We start from the raw sequence: 16,873 nt of genomic DNA on the forward strand, positions 1-16,873 counted from the left end.
AATTCTCTACCAAATAGTATATTTTTTTACTGAATTATATGTTTAAATTATTTTATTTACCTCTAAAATGAAAATTCCTTGTCACGTTATTATCTTTCCTTACAATGGCTTTTGTAGTTACCTTTTAAGCATATGCCATTAGATTACAAATAATCAGTAGGAGTTTGGAAACTAGTAGTATGACCTTGTTAAATGAATTTCCTTGAAAAGGACTTCAACAATATGAAATTATTTAAATAATTCCTAGCTATCACCCTAGTCAACATACAAATTCTGAGAAGCAACCTTTTCAAGAATTAATAAAATAATCCAGAACATAGGAAATACTTTAAACCTTTAGCGGCCTTCATCTTTATATTCTAAAAAACTATCAGAAAAGGTTTCATTTTGCTTCATTTGAGTTGATTCTTCATTCACAATTAAAAAAAAAATGTTACTAGCTTCATTTGATTCATTGAGAGAGAAGTTTGTTTCTTTATTTGACAAGTATTTTGTGGCTGGCCTTTGCAAAGTTATCCTATTTTCAGGTGTAGTTCTTTACTTAGCCTCAGTTTTTCTCTTCAATGATCCAAATTGTTTATCATCTTATGAGTTATTAGAAGAATCTTCTAATAATTCACCAAATCCACTAATTTCTCACTTCATTTCATCCAATGACACAAATTCCACAAATCTTAGCCATATAGTTTTTGGCCTACTTGGCTCTGAAAAAGCATGGCACTATAGGAAAAATTACATTGAATCATGGTGGAGGCCAAAAGTGACAAGAGGGTATTTGTTTCTTGATGTGGCACCAAATGCAAATTTGTTACCATGGTCAAAAAATTCACCGCCTTACAGAGTTTCAACAAATATAACCAAATTAGTCCAAGAAACTCAACATGTTGCACCAATTATGGCTAGAATGGTACATGGAATCAAGGAGGTTTTTGAATTAGAAGAACATAAAGGTGTTAGATGGGTGGTTATGGGGGACGACGATTCGATATTCTTCTTGGAAAATATTGTTGATGTTCTTGCAAAATATGACCACAATAAGTACTACTATTTTGGGGCTCAAAGTGAGTACATTTTGTCAAATTTTTGGTACTCATTTAATCAAGGATTTGGTGGTGCTGGATTTATTTTGAGTTACCCGTTGGCTAAAGCATTGGCTGAAGATATGGATAGTTGTTTAAGAAGATATCCATTTTTAAGATCTGCTGATCTTATTTCCATGGCTTGTATTGTGGATCTTGGAGTTAGTTTTTCTCCTCTTAAAGGTCTTCATCAGGTATGTTGATTTTCTTCTTAATTTGACATATATTCTATGTTGCTCGAACTCTCTAAATATATTGATGTATCAGTGTCGAGTTGACCAATATCTCTCTCTCATTATGCATACCATTTCCTCTTCTTTTTTTTTTCTAAAAAAAGTGATATGGGATTTTGTCTTACTCGGATTTCCTCGGTTGCGAGTCAAATTCTTCAAAAATTAACTACTTTTGAAGAATTTGATACACAATTATCATTTTTTTGGATAATTTGATGAAATTCACATCCTTGCCAAAAAGAAGGCCGAAAAGAAGAATTGCAGAATGAGAGAGAGAGATTGGTCAACCCTGTCCCTGTGAAAGTTCAAAGAGTTTTGTATTCTTACACTAGTTACATTTGGATTTGTGTTATACAAAAAATTACGTTTTCAATATCGTTTAACTTATCATAGTATGTAAATTGTTATTTTATCCTGTTACTAATGTGCTCATGTTTATTATAAAGATTTATTTGTAATTATTTTATAAATATTTTTACACTGTCAGCACTTGTAACTTTAAGTCATCACCCCAGGTAACCACATTATTGAAGGGGTTCAATTGAATTCTCTTTGCTGAAAAATTGTATTATGTTTATAAGTGAAAATCTTTTTTAAAAAAATTTCTTAATGAAATTATTGCCTCTGCCACGGGCCATGACTTTAAATATTAAAATGCTTCCTGTTACTATTATTTTTCTTTTTTTTTTTCGGTAATGCTTTCTATTATAAAAGCATTTATAATAAACAATATATAATCTTGACACAATTTCTAATTCAAAATATTTTTATTGACAGAAAGCAACAAATTTTTCACTTATGCATTTCGTTTTCTATAGTTAGTTTGGCTTATAATACTTAGATCTTTTTTCTTGTAGATCGATTTGCATGGTGATATTTCAGGATTATTATCGTCGCATCCAAAAGTGCCATTAATGTCCCTTCACCATATTGATGCTATAAGGCCAATTTTTCCTACAATGGACCGTACACAATCAATAAAACACCTTATGCAAGTAGCAAAATTCGATCAATCTCGCATGTTACAACAAACAATCTGTCACCATAGGGTCAGCAATTGGACATTTTCAATATCATGGGGATATTCAGTTCATATTTACGAGAAAATTATGCCAAGGAGTTATTTAATAAACCCTATTGAGACATTTGACGCTTGGGTTAATAAACCTGAGAATCCTCCATATTACATGTTTAATACAAGGTCGTCTGCAAAGGATTCTTGTGAAACTCCCCATGTTTTTTTCTTAAAATCTATTGGGGAAACATGGAATAAGAGTGAAATTTGGGCAACGTATTCCCGGTCGGCAATACGGCGGTTGCCGGGTTGTCCGGCCGGCGGCAACCATCCGGCAAATTATGTCAACAAGATTCAAGTCTACTCTCCTAAAGCAAAACGTACAGAGGTAAGTTTCTTTCTTTAAGTACTTTGCATTTTATATACACATACATATGCTTTAATGTTATTTAATGACTAGTGAAATTGGAATATCAAGTAAGGACACTTTCACGCATGATCACTAAACTTTATTCAATATAAAGATAAAGTTACAATTTTTTTTTATCGCGTTAATACAGAAAAAAGACGAAGAAAAAAGATAGATAACCAACATATATATTTCACATAATTAAAACTACTAAAAGTTATAGTGAGGCGTAAGAACCCCCAATCCTTGACCACAATCTCTGACTTGATCCCTGGGAAATGCAATCACTTTTGGTAGGCATCGCTTTATCCCAGAGTAAGACTTTCATGCGCAAATACAAATAGGTCGAGGCCCGTAGTGGATACCAAACACCGGCCTGAGAAATAGGAAAAAAGAAGAAGAAGACAAAATTAGAGATTCTTTATTCTCTCAATATACGACGAGATGCAATTTTGCAAGTTGACTTAATAGCACATTAATTTATTCCAAATCGACTTTGCTTTGAGATTGCTGCGATTTTCAGGTGCCAGAAAATTCAGTTAAGTTATAGAAAACTTCTATAAACCAAAATAAAATGATCACGTGAAATGAGATGAAGGGTGGCTTCTAATTATCTTAATTTATAAAGAATTCACCAAAAAAGATCCATTATAAGCAGATTCATAGTTCATTGTTTTTGTCACTCAATTAAATTTTTCTTTGCTTTTTGAGCTATAATTTTCTTATGTTTTATAAGTTGCAGTATACATTAGCGGAATGTGTTCCTGTCCTTTTTGAAAGTCAATTAACATGTTTCATTTAACTAATTGCTATTACCACGATTTGAATATTTCTTTCCATTAAAAATAAAAGAAATGTGAAGAAGATAGTTTGATTATATATGTTAAGATTAAATGTTAATTTGTTTGTTTTTCTCTCTCTATTTTCAGATGGATCGATGTGAATGTTGTGCGGTTTTTCACACAGTTGGCTCAAACATGGCAAAGGTCAAATTGAGAGAATGCTTTACAAATGAGAAAATTGCTTAGCTAAATTATAAAACTTCATTTAACTCACCATAGATGCTTAATAGTAGTGCTATATTATATGCAAATTCTATGGCTAATTCTTACCAAAAAAGAAATATAAAAAGCATATTATGATATTCGGAAATCTTTAGCTTGTTTTGATTAGATTCGCATTGCATAATGTCTTTACGCACTCACAAAACAAAAAGATAGGAAGATGAAGAAGGGGAAAGTGATAAAAATATCTAAAAGAATAAAAAGGAAAAATATAATATCTTGACACGTGTCACAATTGGGACAATTTTTCACAGGTTACGATTTTTTTATTTTTTTTTTGGAGATTAAATACGCCCGCAATATATTGATACACGAAAAAAATTGTTGTGTAAAAAGTAAGAATGTGTCAAATTAAAGGAAACTTGTGTACAAGTTTAAGAGGCAAAGTATGTATTACGCCAAAATTATTTTGAGTGGACATTCATGACATGAATCGTGTATAAGACGTCATATTTTATATATACATGCCACTTCTTTTTGCATAGACATGGGACCGTTAGTAATTGAGGACGACTTTCAGATTTTCTCTGAGTGAAAATTTCATTAGTGAACCTATTTTCGTACTTTTACCTTCGCCTAATTGTTAGCATTTTTTGTATTTAAGTACTCTTGTTTATGTATAGTTAATTTTTTTAATTTTTATTCCATATTCGTATTCTATATAAAGATTAATAAAAGTTGGACTATGAGTTACAAGGATATTAGTAATACAATAGCTTTCGGGTTTTTTTTTTTTTTTTTTTTTTTTTTTTGGAGAAGACACATTTTTATTCATATATTGGATAAGACACGTTTTTCTCACTAGCTATTACAGTTCTAATATTTTGACCACTCAACTTTCATGAAAGTAGTAATGCAGAGAAATTGATATGTCTATGCCAGTCGGATAAAGATTGGCACAAATAGACTATTTTTCTCTTATTGGCACATTTAATCTAATAAGTTAGTTAACTTGCTAAAATCATGAAAATATTGATGAAATGTGTTAGGGTTCTAGTCGGTTCTAGAGAGGAGAGAGAGAGAGAGAGAGATTTGTATTTACTGAATGAGAGAAAAAATGGGAAAATTCCTTTTACAAAGTATCTGGGCCTTTATTATATACTAACCCGACTTATAGACTAATAAGAGAAAACAAAATATGTGGGCCTGGCCCGGTGCAAATAAATGAATAAACAAAATGAGTGGGCCTGGCCTGATACAAATAAATAAAGGAAAATTTACTTGTCATAGCTACTTTTAAAACCTATTTATGAATAATAACTACCTTTGATTTTATTTATTGTTCATAACTAAAATATTTTCTTAAATTACACATCATAACTAGTGTGCTGTATTTCACAAATTTCTCTTTTAAATTGATTTTCTCTCACCTCTCAAATTTATTTCTCCCTCACCCTTCTCTTTCTCTCTCTTTGTTCCCTCTCTTGCCCCCAGATCTGTCAGATCTATTTCCCTTGCCTAATTCCTTCAAATATGTCAAGTTACTTCATCAGGAAAATTGTTCAAGATTGTGACAGTGGAAGTGTCAGAATGACAAGAACTAGTAACGGAACTCTTCTTGATGGCATAGAGCACATAATCTCTGCAATCCTCGTCGAATTTCTGAAGAATAACACTAGAGAGCTCGTACCCCTTCTCGATTTAGTTATGGAGGCAACTCTTCACTGTTGATGTTGCTATAAATCAGATTCCTTTGAAACTTCTAAGTTTCTCTGATTTACAAATCTCTGAAGAAAAGGAGTGACGTTTTGGTTTGTTCTTTACTTTTTCGACACTGCCATTTCTTCTCCGCGGTGGCAGCGGTGGTTCACCGGTGGTTAAACGCATACTCCACCTCCGATGAGAGTTGTGGAGCTTCATGCTCACCAAGTGTTTGATAAAATGCTTCAGTATATTTCAGTATATTTCGTTGTATTTCAATGTATTTCTAATTTATGAAATAATTTTCTGATATATTTCATTGTATATATGCATACTACAATTTTATATTTCTTAAACAATCAACCATATTTCATTGTATTCCAGTGTATATTTTTCTGTATTTGAAAGTATTTCTAAAAGTTTGGAATGGAGTAATTTGGAGAGAGAAACGTGGGTTATTATGGAACTTCAACAGTTATGCGTGATACATGGTTGATTTAATTTGACTTACCATTTAAAATGAAAGAAGAGAATTTGTTCCATAGATACAGCCTATTTTGACTCTGCCAGATTTTGTATTTCAGTGTATTTCAAAAATGCGAACTCAGCCGAACTTTGTATTTCCCTGTATTTCAAAAACGCGAAATACAACAGAAATATAACAAAAACTAGCTACGATTTGTAAATATAGAAAACGTAGCTATAAATTGTTAGAAGCTGTTAAAAGGTAGTTGTTTATGTAAGTTTCCCATAAATAAAGGGGACAACTACGTATATATACATCTTAAGGAGAAATATTTACGAAATGTGACGATAGTTTTATATTTACAAAACATAACATTACAAATATATTTACAAAACATAACATTACAAACCCTATACAAAACATGCTTTTTTTTTTAAATATATATATATTTTTAAAAATTTGCTCAAAATTGTGTGTATGAAAACAGTATGAAATTTGTATCTCGCTCAAGTCTTAAAATTTCACTCACATTTTTGTGTATAAAGTTCATGTTAGATTTCTGTAAAATTAATACAACTACAACGACATGTATACAACTTTGATACAAAATTCAAGACTTAAAATAATCGCTCGAAATTTTTTGTATGAAATGTGTATATCTTATTCAAGGCTTAAAAAGTTCGCTCAAATTTTATGTATGAAGTGTGTATATCTCGATCAAGGCTTAAACATTACACTCAAAATTTTATGCATGAGAATGGTATAAAATGTGTATATGTCGCTCAAGACTTAGAATTTCATTCACATTTTTCGTATATAATGTTCATATTAGGTTTCTGGAAAATTAATACAACTACAACAACATTATAACAACTTTCATACAATATTCAAGGCTTAAAGTTTTCGCTCACAATTTTGTGTATGAAAATTATATTAAAAACTTCGCTCATACATACACATTTCATACATTTTTCATACAGCTTTCATACACAAAAATTTGAGGTAATTTTTTAAGCCTTTGAGCAAAAAAAATAAAAATTTAAAAAAATATAAAATATTTTTTTAAAAAAAATATATAAAATTTAATTTTTTAAAAATAATTTTTTTAAAAATATATTTCTGGAAAAAAAATAAAAAAATGAAAAATATATGAAAATCCGTCATGTTTCGTAATATATCGTTATGTTTTGTAAATAAGGAAAACTATCGTCACGTTTCGTAAATATTTCTCCTTAACATATATATATATATATATATATATATATATATATATATATATATATATATATATATATATATATATGTAGTTTTTCCATAAAGGAATCAATAACCAGCAACCCAATACTCCAATGCTAAGTAATGCCTTCGGTGTGTATTGGCCAATTCGCAGGAATGGCCCTTATTCGGGGTGGTTTGTAATTTTTGGCCCTCAAATTGCTGGTCTTTAATTCTTGTCCTTGGCCTAGAATACCATGAAGTTCTGGGTTCGAACCCGACTCAGGCATAAAAATTAAAAAAAAAAAAATCGCAAGACAAGACTTTTGGAAAAGTATGCCTTATGCGGTATAGGTTGTCTTAAGGCATAACTAAAGTTCTGTCGGATCCGGCAGAGGTTGCCTTATAAGGCAGACTTTTTGTTATGCCTTAAGGCAACCTCTGCCTCAGACACCATAGGTTGTATTAAGGCATAACTAAAGTTATGCCGAATCCAGCATAGGTTGCCTTATAAGGCAAAACTTTTAGTTATGCCTTAAGGCAACTTATGCTGGATCCGGCATAACTTTAATTATGCCTTAAGGCAACCTATACCTCATAAGGCAAATTTTCTCAAAGTCTTGCCTTGCGAAATTATTTTTATTTTTATGCCTGAGCGGGAGTTCGAACCCAAAACCTCAGTATATTCGGCCACCTTTTCAAGCGAAAGGAAAAACTTAAAGACCACCAATTTGAGGGCCAAAATTTAAAGACCACCCCAAAAGAAGGACAATCCGTGCAAAAAAAATGGTGTGTATTCTAACATAAGTATGTCTTAAAATTGACAAATCCTAGCCTGTTATAAATATCCCAAGTAGTGGATATCCATTAAGTTATAAATATCCCAAAATATCCCAAAATATCTCATGTCCTGTTGCTCCTATAAATAGGATGCACAGATGCAATGTTGAAAGAGCAGAAGTAATATAATCTGAAATCTCTCTACATATTCTCTCTACATATTTCTTCTGTGTATTTACTTCATAGTTTTATTTTATAACACGTTATCAGCACGAGCCTCAGCCATCTTCTGCAAATACTTTGAAAGTCTCGAAGGTGCAATTCTTGGAATTACACTGAGTACAAGTCGTTGCCTCCTGGAGATAAAGTAAAGGACTTGCAGTACTTATTTAGTCTAAACAGTTCAGGTAACATGTTCCAAGTATTTTTCTATCTTTGTTTTGATGGTTGATTGTTTTTTACTTTAACAATCATGAAAATTTTAAACTGATTTTTGGGAGAAGCTCACCATCAACGTAGTAAGAAACATGGCCTTTCTTTTTTTTTAAATATTACTATGGAATATAGCACTTCGGCCTCTTTTTGCCAAAATATCTTGAAACCAAAGTTGCTGAAGGCCTTATGCCAATATTCTACTAGAAGGTTAGTTCGCAAATATGAATTGATTAAATGAGTTTATATCCGTGAACACCAGAAGTGGTAATATTTTTACGGGCTTATTGTGTTTATGATTGAAGATGTGTTAGAGAAAAATTCTCCATATTATATGTATGCCTCGATTTGCTCCTGAAGTAGCAATATCTTAAAAGAGGCTATAAGCTATCACGATTTGATATGCTTAAGGCGCGTTCAGATAATTATGTTTTATTCCTGAAGAATTAAAACTTTTGATAAATGTTACAAATATAGATCCATTCCCTGAAGTGAATGTGATAATATGTAGTAAAGCCTATAAATATAAACATGCATTTGATTGTGAAAATATCATGATCCATCTCCAGAAGAGGTAGAATAATTGAGAAGAAATATTCTGAATATTATATGTTTTATTCCCGAAGTGGTAAACTTGAAACTTTACTCCCGAAGCAGTAAAACTGTGAAACTTTACTCCTGAAGCAGAAAGAGTTACCAAAATATCTGAGAAATACTCTGAAGCAATGTTTTCTTATGTTTGAGCAAAATAACGAGCTATTGATGAGCGTCGTATTTCAAGCATATTTAAATAATTAGGTTTCATTCCCCGAAATGAATGAGCAAATACCACAACTTATCTCCTGGAGGGATAAAATACAAGGAATGTAGATGTTATATTCTGGTGGTATGAAATTCAGACATTGCTACATGTACCTGTCGTACGTCGAAACATATTTCTAAGGCAAAAGGAAGTAGAGTAGAATGCTTTCTCCTATAACCACATTAATACATTATGGTTAGTTGTTATTGATTTCCTTGAAGGAAATAACAATTAATATATTTCTTTATGAAGGATTTGATTATTATGTGTTTGAGCTTAGATACAAAATTCTCAGTTAATGATGAATCTCCCTGAAGGAGATGTTTGAAATATTGAAGTTTAGAATTCAATGTTTATTTCGTGACACCAGTAGTGTCGAAATTTGCTTTAATGGTACCAGAAGTATTTAAGAAATATTTGGTAATAGAAATTAATGATCAAAGGCTCCAGAAGAGCTAATTATTTATTTACAAGTATCATGACACTAGCAGTGTTCAAATAATATATGATTATGGTGAACAAATTGATGTCTCTCGAAGAGCTTATATATGATAGTACCATTCATCTCAAATCATAATTATTTCGATCGAAAAATAAATTATAGTAAACCTGAAGTTTACTAGCGAGAAAAATGGTCATCATATTGAGACTACAGATGATTGGAAGATTGAATATCTCCAACTTATTACGGGTAGGGTCACGTGTGTAAAGCGTTACCCGAGCATGATGACATCGCATGTCACAATAAACCAGAAGTTTTTGACATAAAATTTCATGCAATAGTAAACCAGAAGTTTATTAAAAGAAATAGCACTCGTCATAGTAAACTTGAAGTTTACGGGTACAGATAATTTTATCAGTTGACAAGACCATTTTGATCGTCCTGATTTAAATCTGATGTGCTAATTGAGTATTAAAAAAAAACATATTGAAGAACTAGAAGATTCTTCAAGAATTTGTTTGTGTTGCTTGTTCTCATGATAAGTTGATTACACCAGCTAATGTTGGGACTGAATTCCCAAAATTCTAAAAAATATAAAAGGTGAATGTGGGCCCCTTCACCTGCAATGTGATGTCTTAAATAGATGCATCTATTTAAGACAGTCACATGTATGTTTATTGTCAACTGGCAGTTTGACATTTACAAAGTTGCTTGCTCAAAATAATTGAGTTGGAAGCACAATTTTCAGAATATGTAATCAAGACAATCATCTTGATAATGCTTGTTTATATCTAAGTTGGTTTGGCATTGGATGCCTCCATAATACAGCTAAACCATTGCTTATGAGAACAGAGTTTCAGATGTTGGTCTGAGATATGATATATTGCATACAACAACACTTGTATGCTTCAGATCAATAAATTTTGATAAATTCTCCCCTCATATTTGGTTCAGGGTCAGGAACTAGATATTTCCATCTTTTAGCATTTGATGTGCGGTACATGATTAATGGACATACCATGATGCACATAGATGGATTTTCCCAAAGAAAATGGGGACATATGTCACTAAAATAAGGGGGAGAGAATAAGCAGCTAAGAAATATGTTGTGAATTATCATCAGTATGATCCTCAGATAATTCAAGTCAAATGCTGGAAGCATTTGCTGACCCAACTATTTCATATTTCATCTACAAAATGCTCTTAATGTCCCTGAAGGACAAAGTCTACAGCGTGCATGGAGCATGGTAGACCAATCGGTTCCAAATATAATAATTCTTGAAAAAGGGAGGAGCAAATGATCATAATAAGGAGGCAATGTGCTCTTGAAGAGCTACGACATAACACTTCATAAACCTTATAGGAGGTTCAGGTACCTGAAAATAATGAAGTGATGAGATCTCAGTAAGTTATGTTGAATTGCGAACCGATACAACATGATATCTTGTCGACAATATACAATATAGCGCGCAATATTGTATAAGGTTGTGAGGATTTGATTTCTACGTCTCTTAAAGCATGTTGACGTAGAATAATTACCAAGTAAAATGATCCATCTTGGTAAACGTAATGTTTATTGGGCCAGCAGTCCAAACAACAGAAGATGTCACATTATTTATACTGATGGATGCTGTCACGGCCTATGTGGCTTACTTGATGAAATTTATATGAAAATTCCTGAAGGATATAAAATGCCTGAAGCATTTGGTTTAAAGTCTCGGGAAATGTATTCAATCAGATTACAAAGATCATTATATGGTTTAAAACAATCAGGGCGTATGTGGTATAATCGCCTAAGTGAGTACTTGATAAATGAAGGATATATAAATGATGTCATTTGTCCATGTGTTTTTATTAAGAAAACAAAATCAGGGTTCATTATACTTGCTGTTTATGTTGATGACATAAACCTCATTGGAACTCCAGAAGAGCTCCAAAAGGCAATTGAATATTTGAAGAAAGAATTTGAGATGAAAGATCTCGGAAAGACAAAACTCTGTCTTGGTCTGCAAATTGAACATTTCGCAAAAGGGGTCTTTATACATCAATCTGCCTATACTGAGAAAGTTTTAGATCGGTTTTACATGGACAATGCGCATCCTTTAAGTACTCCTATGGTTGTTCGCTCACTTGAAGTGAGCAAAGATCCGTTCCGACCTCAGGAAGAAAACGAAGAGCTACTTGGTCCTGAAGTACTATATCTTAGTGCAATAGGTGCACTTATGTATCTTGCTAATGCTACAAGACCTGACATAGCATTTTCTGTTAATTTGCTAGCAAGATATAGCTCTTCTCGTACACGGAGGCATTGGAACGGGATTAAGCATATATTGCGATATCTGAAGGGAACAAGCGATATGGGTCTGTTTCATACTAACAAAGGTACTGCTATATCATGGCGATCGACCAAGCAGTCCATTGTTGCTACTTCTTCAAATCATGCTGAGATAATCGTTATTCATGAAGCAAGTAGAGAATGTATGTGGTTGAGATCAGTGATACATTTCATCAGAGAAAGATGTGGCTTGAAGTGTGATACAAAAAATACCCACAGTATTATATGAAGATAATGCTGCATGCATAGCTCAATTAAAAGGAGGTTTCATAAAAGGAGATAGAACAAAGCACATTTCACCAAAGTTATTTTTCACACATGATCTCTAGAAGAATGGTGATATTGATGTGGAACAAATCCGTTCAAGTGACAATCCTGCAGATTTGTTCACTAAATCTTTGCCAACTTCAACTCTTGAGAAGATGATATTCAAGATTGGAATGCGAAGACTCCGACATCTGAATCTTGGTCTTCATCAAGAGGAGTGAAATACGCGTTGTACTCTTTTTTTCCTTAACCAAGTTTTGTCCCATTGGGTTTTCTTGGTAAGGTTTTTAATGAGGCAGCTCTCAAAGCGTATTTCTAGATATGTGCACTCTTTTTCCTTCATTAGGACTTTTTCCCACAGGTTTTTTTTTTAATAAGGTTTTAACGAGGTACATCATCTATTAATGGACATCCAAGGGGGAGTGTTATAAATATCCCAAGTAGTGGATATCCATTAAGTTATAAATATCCCAAAATATCCCAAAATATCTCATGTCCTGTTGCTCCTATAAATAGGATGCACAGATGCAATGTTGAAAGAGCAGAAGTAATATAATCTGAAATCTCTCTACATATTCTCTCTACATATTTCTTCTGTGTATTTACTTCATAGTTTTATTTTATAACATAGCCAAACTTAATCTGCCTTTTTCAATTGCCGACATCACAAATCTTCCTCCAAAGCCATTGAAATTATGTTTGTGAAATTTGAAACTTAACGTGAATATCACTATATATGTTAAAGATTGGGAAGATTTCCAAATAGTAATGATTCAACTACCGTAATCGGGAAAAAAAATTCATTACGTACTTTTGTCACTAAATAGTAAAAACTCGTCGCTAATTCTATTTAATGACGTATTATCAAAATCCTTTTATCTACGAGCTAGTTAGCGACAAATTTAATAGCTGATGCTCATTATTTTTCTATAGCCTAACCACAGTGATTCGTTCCTACTTATCACCTACTCTATCAACAATCACTAATTGTAAGTCTCGTACTACATGAAATATTAGCATTTTCTCTACTAAATAGTATGTATTTTTTAATGTTTTACATGTTTAAATTATTTATTTAGCTTTAATGAGAATTGCTTGTCATTATTATTTTTCCTTACAATGGCTTTTGTAGTTACCTTTTTAGAATATGGCAATAGATTACAAATATTCAGTTGTTTTCCTTGTAAGTTTTAAAGGATTTTAACAATATGAAATTAATTAACTAAATTCCAAGTTGTCACCCTATTCAACATACCAATTCTGATGATCAGAAGCAACCTCTTCAAGAATTAATAAAATAATTTATACCTCTAGCAGTGTTCATCTTTATATTCTAAAACTAGCACACAAAAAGCTTCATTTTGCTTAATTTGAGTTGATTCTTCATTAACAATTCAAAGAAAATGTTACTACCTTCATTTGATTCATTGAGAGACAAGTTTGTATCTTTATTTGACAAGTATTTTGTGGCTGGCCTTTGCAAAGTTGTCATATTTTCAGGTGTAGTTCTTTACTTAGCCTCAATTTTTCTCTTCAAAGATCTAAATTGTTCATCATCTTATGAATCAATTTCTCAATTCATTTCATCAAATGACACAAACCCCACAAATCTTAGCCATTTAGTTTTTGGCCTACTTGGCTCTGAAAAAGCATGGCACTATAGGAAAAATTATATTGAATCATGGTGGAGGCCAAAATTGACAAGAGGGTACTTATTTCTTGATGTGGCCCCTAATGCAAATTTGTTACCATGGTCCAAAAATTCACCACCTTATAGAGTTTCAACAAATATAACCAAATTAGTCCAAGAAACTCAACATGCTGCACCTAGAATGGTACATGGAATCATGGAGGTTTTTGAATTAGAAGCACATAAAGGTGTTAGGTGGGTGGTTATGGGGGACGACGATTCGATATTTTTCTTGGAAAATATTGTTGATGTTCTTGCAAAATATGACCACAATAAGTACTACTATTTTGGGGCTCAAAGTGAGTACATTTTGTCAAATTTTTGGTACTCATTTAATCAAGGTTTTGGGGGTGCTGGAGTTATTTTGAGTTACCCTTTGGCTAAAGCATTAGCTGAAGATATGGAGAGTTGTTTAAGGAGATATCCATTTTTAAGGGGTGCTGATCTTATTACTATGGCTTGTATTGTGGATCTTGGAGTTAGTTTTTCTCCTCTTAAAGGTCTTCATCAGGTATGATGCACGGACTTTTCAAAAATATTGTTGTATTTGTTTCGAGTTGACCGATATAATATCTCACTCTGCATTTCCTTTTCTTGTTTTCTTTATTTGGTGAAGATGTGAGATTTTGGCTATATTGCTCGGACTCTTCAAAAATGTTGACGGGTGCGAGTCGAATTCTTATATATATATATATATGTATATATATATATATATCCGAACGCATTCATATCTCTTACCAAGATTTACTTGTAATTACTTCATAAGTGATATAATTGTATAAATGTCTTTATATAATCAGTATATAACTTTAAGTCACGAGCAGTGGCGGAGCCACATTTATCGAAGGGGTTCAACTAAATCCCCTTCGCTGGAAAGTTGTACTGTGTACATAGGTAAAAAATCTTTTTATGTATGTATATATATAGATTGTTGAATCCTCTAAATACTGCCTCAGCCATGTGCCATGACTTCAAATGTTGAAATGGTTCTATATTAATTTTCTTTTTCGAAAAATATTTCTTATTATGGAAAATTGTTTACAAACAAACAATATATATATATATATATATTTGTGACACAATTTCAACTCCGAAATATATTTATTTATGGAAAGAAACATATATTAGAAAGTCGTATTTTGTTTTCCTTTTGTTCGTTTGACTTATAGTACTTGAATTTTCTCCTGCAGATCGATCTGCACGGTGACATTTCGGGATTATTATCATCACATCCAAAATCGCCACTGATGTCCCTTCACCATTTTGATGCTGTAGCACCACTTTTTCCTTCAATGGACCGTATACAATCAACAAAACATCTTATGAAAGCAGCAAAATTCGATCAATCACGCATGTTACAACAAACTATATGCCACCATAGGTCTAGCAATTGGACATTTTCAGTATCATGGGGATATTCAGCTCATATTTATGAGAAAATTTTGCCTAGGAGTTATTTAACAGAGCTTATTGAGACATTTGAAACTTGGACTAATAAACCTAAAAATCCTCCGTATTATATGTTTAATACGAGGTCATCTGCAAATGATTCTTGTGAAACTCCTCATGTTTTTTTCTTAAAATCTATCGGGGAAACATGGGATAAAAATGAAATTTGGGCAACATATTCCCGGTTGGCAGTGGATCGGTTGCCGGGTTGTCAGGTGGGCAGCAACCAACCAGCAAATTATGTCAACAAGATTCAAGTCTACTCGCCTAGAACAAAGCGTACAGAGGTAAGTTTCTTTTGTTCTTTTAGTTACTTTTACCTTTGTATAAACACATACATATGCTTCAATGCTATTTTATTAATTAGGTGAAATTGAGATATCAAGTAGAATTATGGTTAGTGAACTTTATTCGCTATAAAATAAGTAAAAAAAAATTATTTTTGTATCATGCTTAGATATAGAGAAGAAAATGATAGATAGTTGACATATTTCATAGTAAGTTATCAAATTAGAACCACCAAAGGTTGTGTTAAGGTGTTAAGAGTAAAGATTTCGAGACTAGATAATAGAGTCACATTTGATAGGGAGCGTTTTATTTCCTAAGTGGATTTCTAACGTGAATTCGGATTAGTTGGGCCCATAGTGTGTGCAGGACATTGAGTTCAGAAACCCCAAAAAAGAAGACAAAATTAGAGATTATTATTCTCTTTGCAATTTATTTCCGAGGGATGCAACTTTTCAAGTTGACTTAGTAACACAAATATTCAGAATCAACTTTCCTTTGACATTACTACAATTTTCAGGCACCATAAAGCTCAGTTTGAGTTACAGAAAAATTATATAAACCAAATGAAATATTCATATGAAATGTTATGAAGGGTAACTTCTATTTTTATTTTTTTTATTTAAAAAAAAATACCAGAAAAGATCCATTATAAGCAAATTCATAGTTCATTGTTTTCGTCACTCAATTAAACTTTTCTTTGCTTTTTGAACTATAATCTTCTCATGTTTTATAAGTTGTAGTGTACATTTGTGAAATGTGTTCCTTTCCTATTTGAAAGTCAATTGACATGTTTCATTTAACTAAATACTATTACCACGATTTGCATATTTCTTTGATTAAAAGTAAAAGAAATATGAAGAAGATAGTTTGATTATATATGTTAAAGTTAAATGTTAATTATTTTTTTCTCCCTATTTTTCAGATTGATCGATGCGAGTGTTGTGATGTTTTTCACACAGTTGGCTCAAACATGGCAAAGGTCAAATTGAGGGAATGCTTTACTAATGAGAAAATTGCTTAGCCAAATTATAAAACTTCATTTAACTCACCATAGATGCAAAAGCATTTTTTTTTCTTTGAGCATATTATGATATATGGAAATCATTAGCTCGATTTGTTCGAATTCGCACTGCAGAGAGTCATTATGCATTCACATATTCATTCATATTTCGGTGAAAATTTCTGATGGCAAATCCTCAATATCTAAGTGTGACGTTGCCTGGTTGGGGAGCACTCGGGTGAGCTTTCTGGTGGGTTTTATATTGG

At 32.2% G+C, this 16,873-nt stretch overlaps 2 protein-coding genes across 2 annotated transcripts; both read left to right on the forward strand.

Annotated features, from left to right (window-relative positions):
• The first annotated feature begins 286 nt into the window (after positions 1-286).
• On the forward strand, positions 287-4,324 carry LOC132604546 (uncharacterized). The gene is made up of 3 exons (XM_060318097.1): positions 287-1,273; positions 2,170-2,715; positions 3,666-4,324. Exons 1-3 carry the CDS (start codon positions 431-433, stop codon positions 3,762-3,764), a joined length of 1,488 nt encoding a protein of 495 aa, XP_060174080.1. The 5' UTR covers positions 287-430; the 3' UTR covers positions 3,765-4,324.
• Positions 4,325-13,583: 9,259 nt separating this feature from the next.
• LOC132601979 (uncharacterized) lies at positions 13,584-16,656 on the forward strand. Its single transcript, XM_060315017.1, has 3 exons — positions 13,584-14,381; positions 15,061-15,606; positions 16,530-16,656. Exons 1-3 carry the CDS (start codon positions 13,584-13,586, stop codon positions 16,626-16,628), a joined length of 1,443 nt encoding a protein of 480 aa, XP_060171000.1. The 3' UTR covers positions 16,629-16,656.
• The last annotated feature ends 217 nt before the right edge of the window (positions 16,657-16,873 follow it).

The sequence above is a fragment of the Lycium barbarum genome, chromosome 7 (assembly GCF_019175385.1).
Source record: "Lycium barbarum isolate Lr01 chromosome 7, ASM1917538v2, whole genome shotgun sequence".
Taxonomy (NCBI): Eukaryota; Viridiplantae; Streptophyta; class Magnoliopsida; order Solanales; family Solanaceae; genus Lycium; species Lycium barbarum.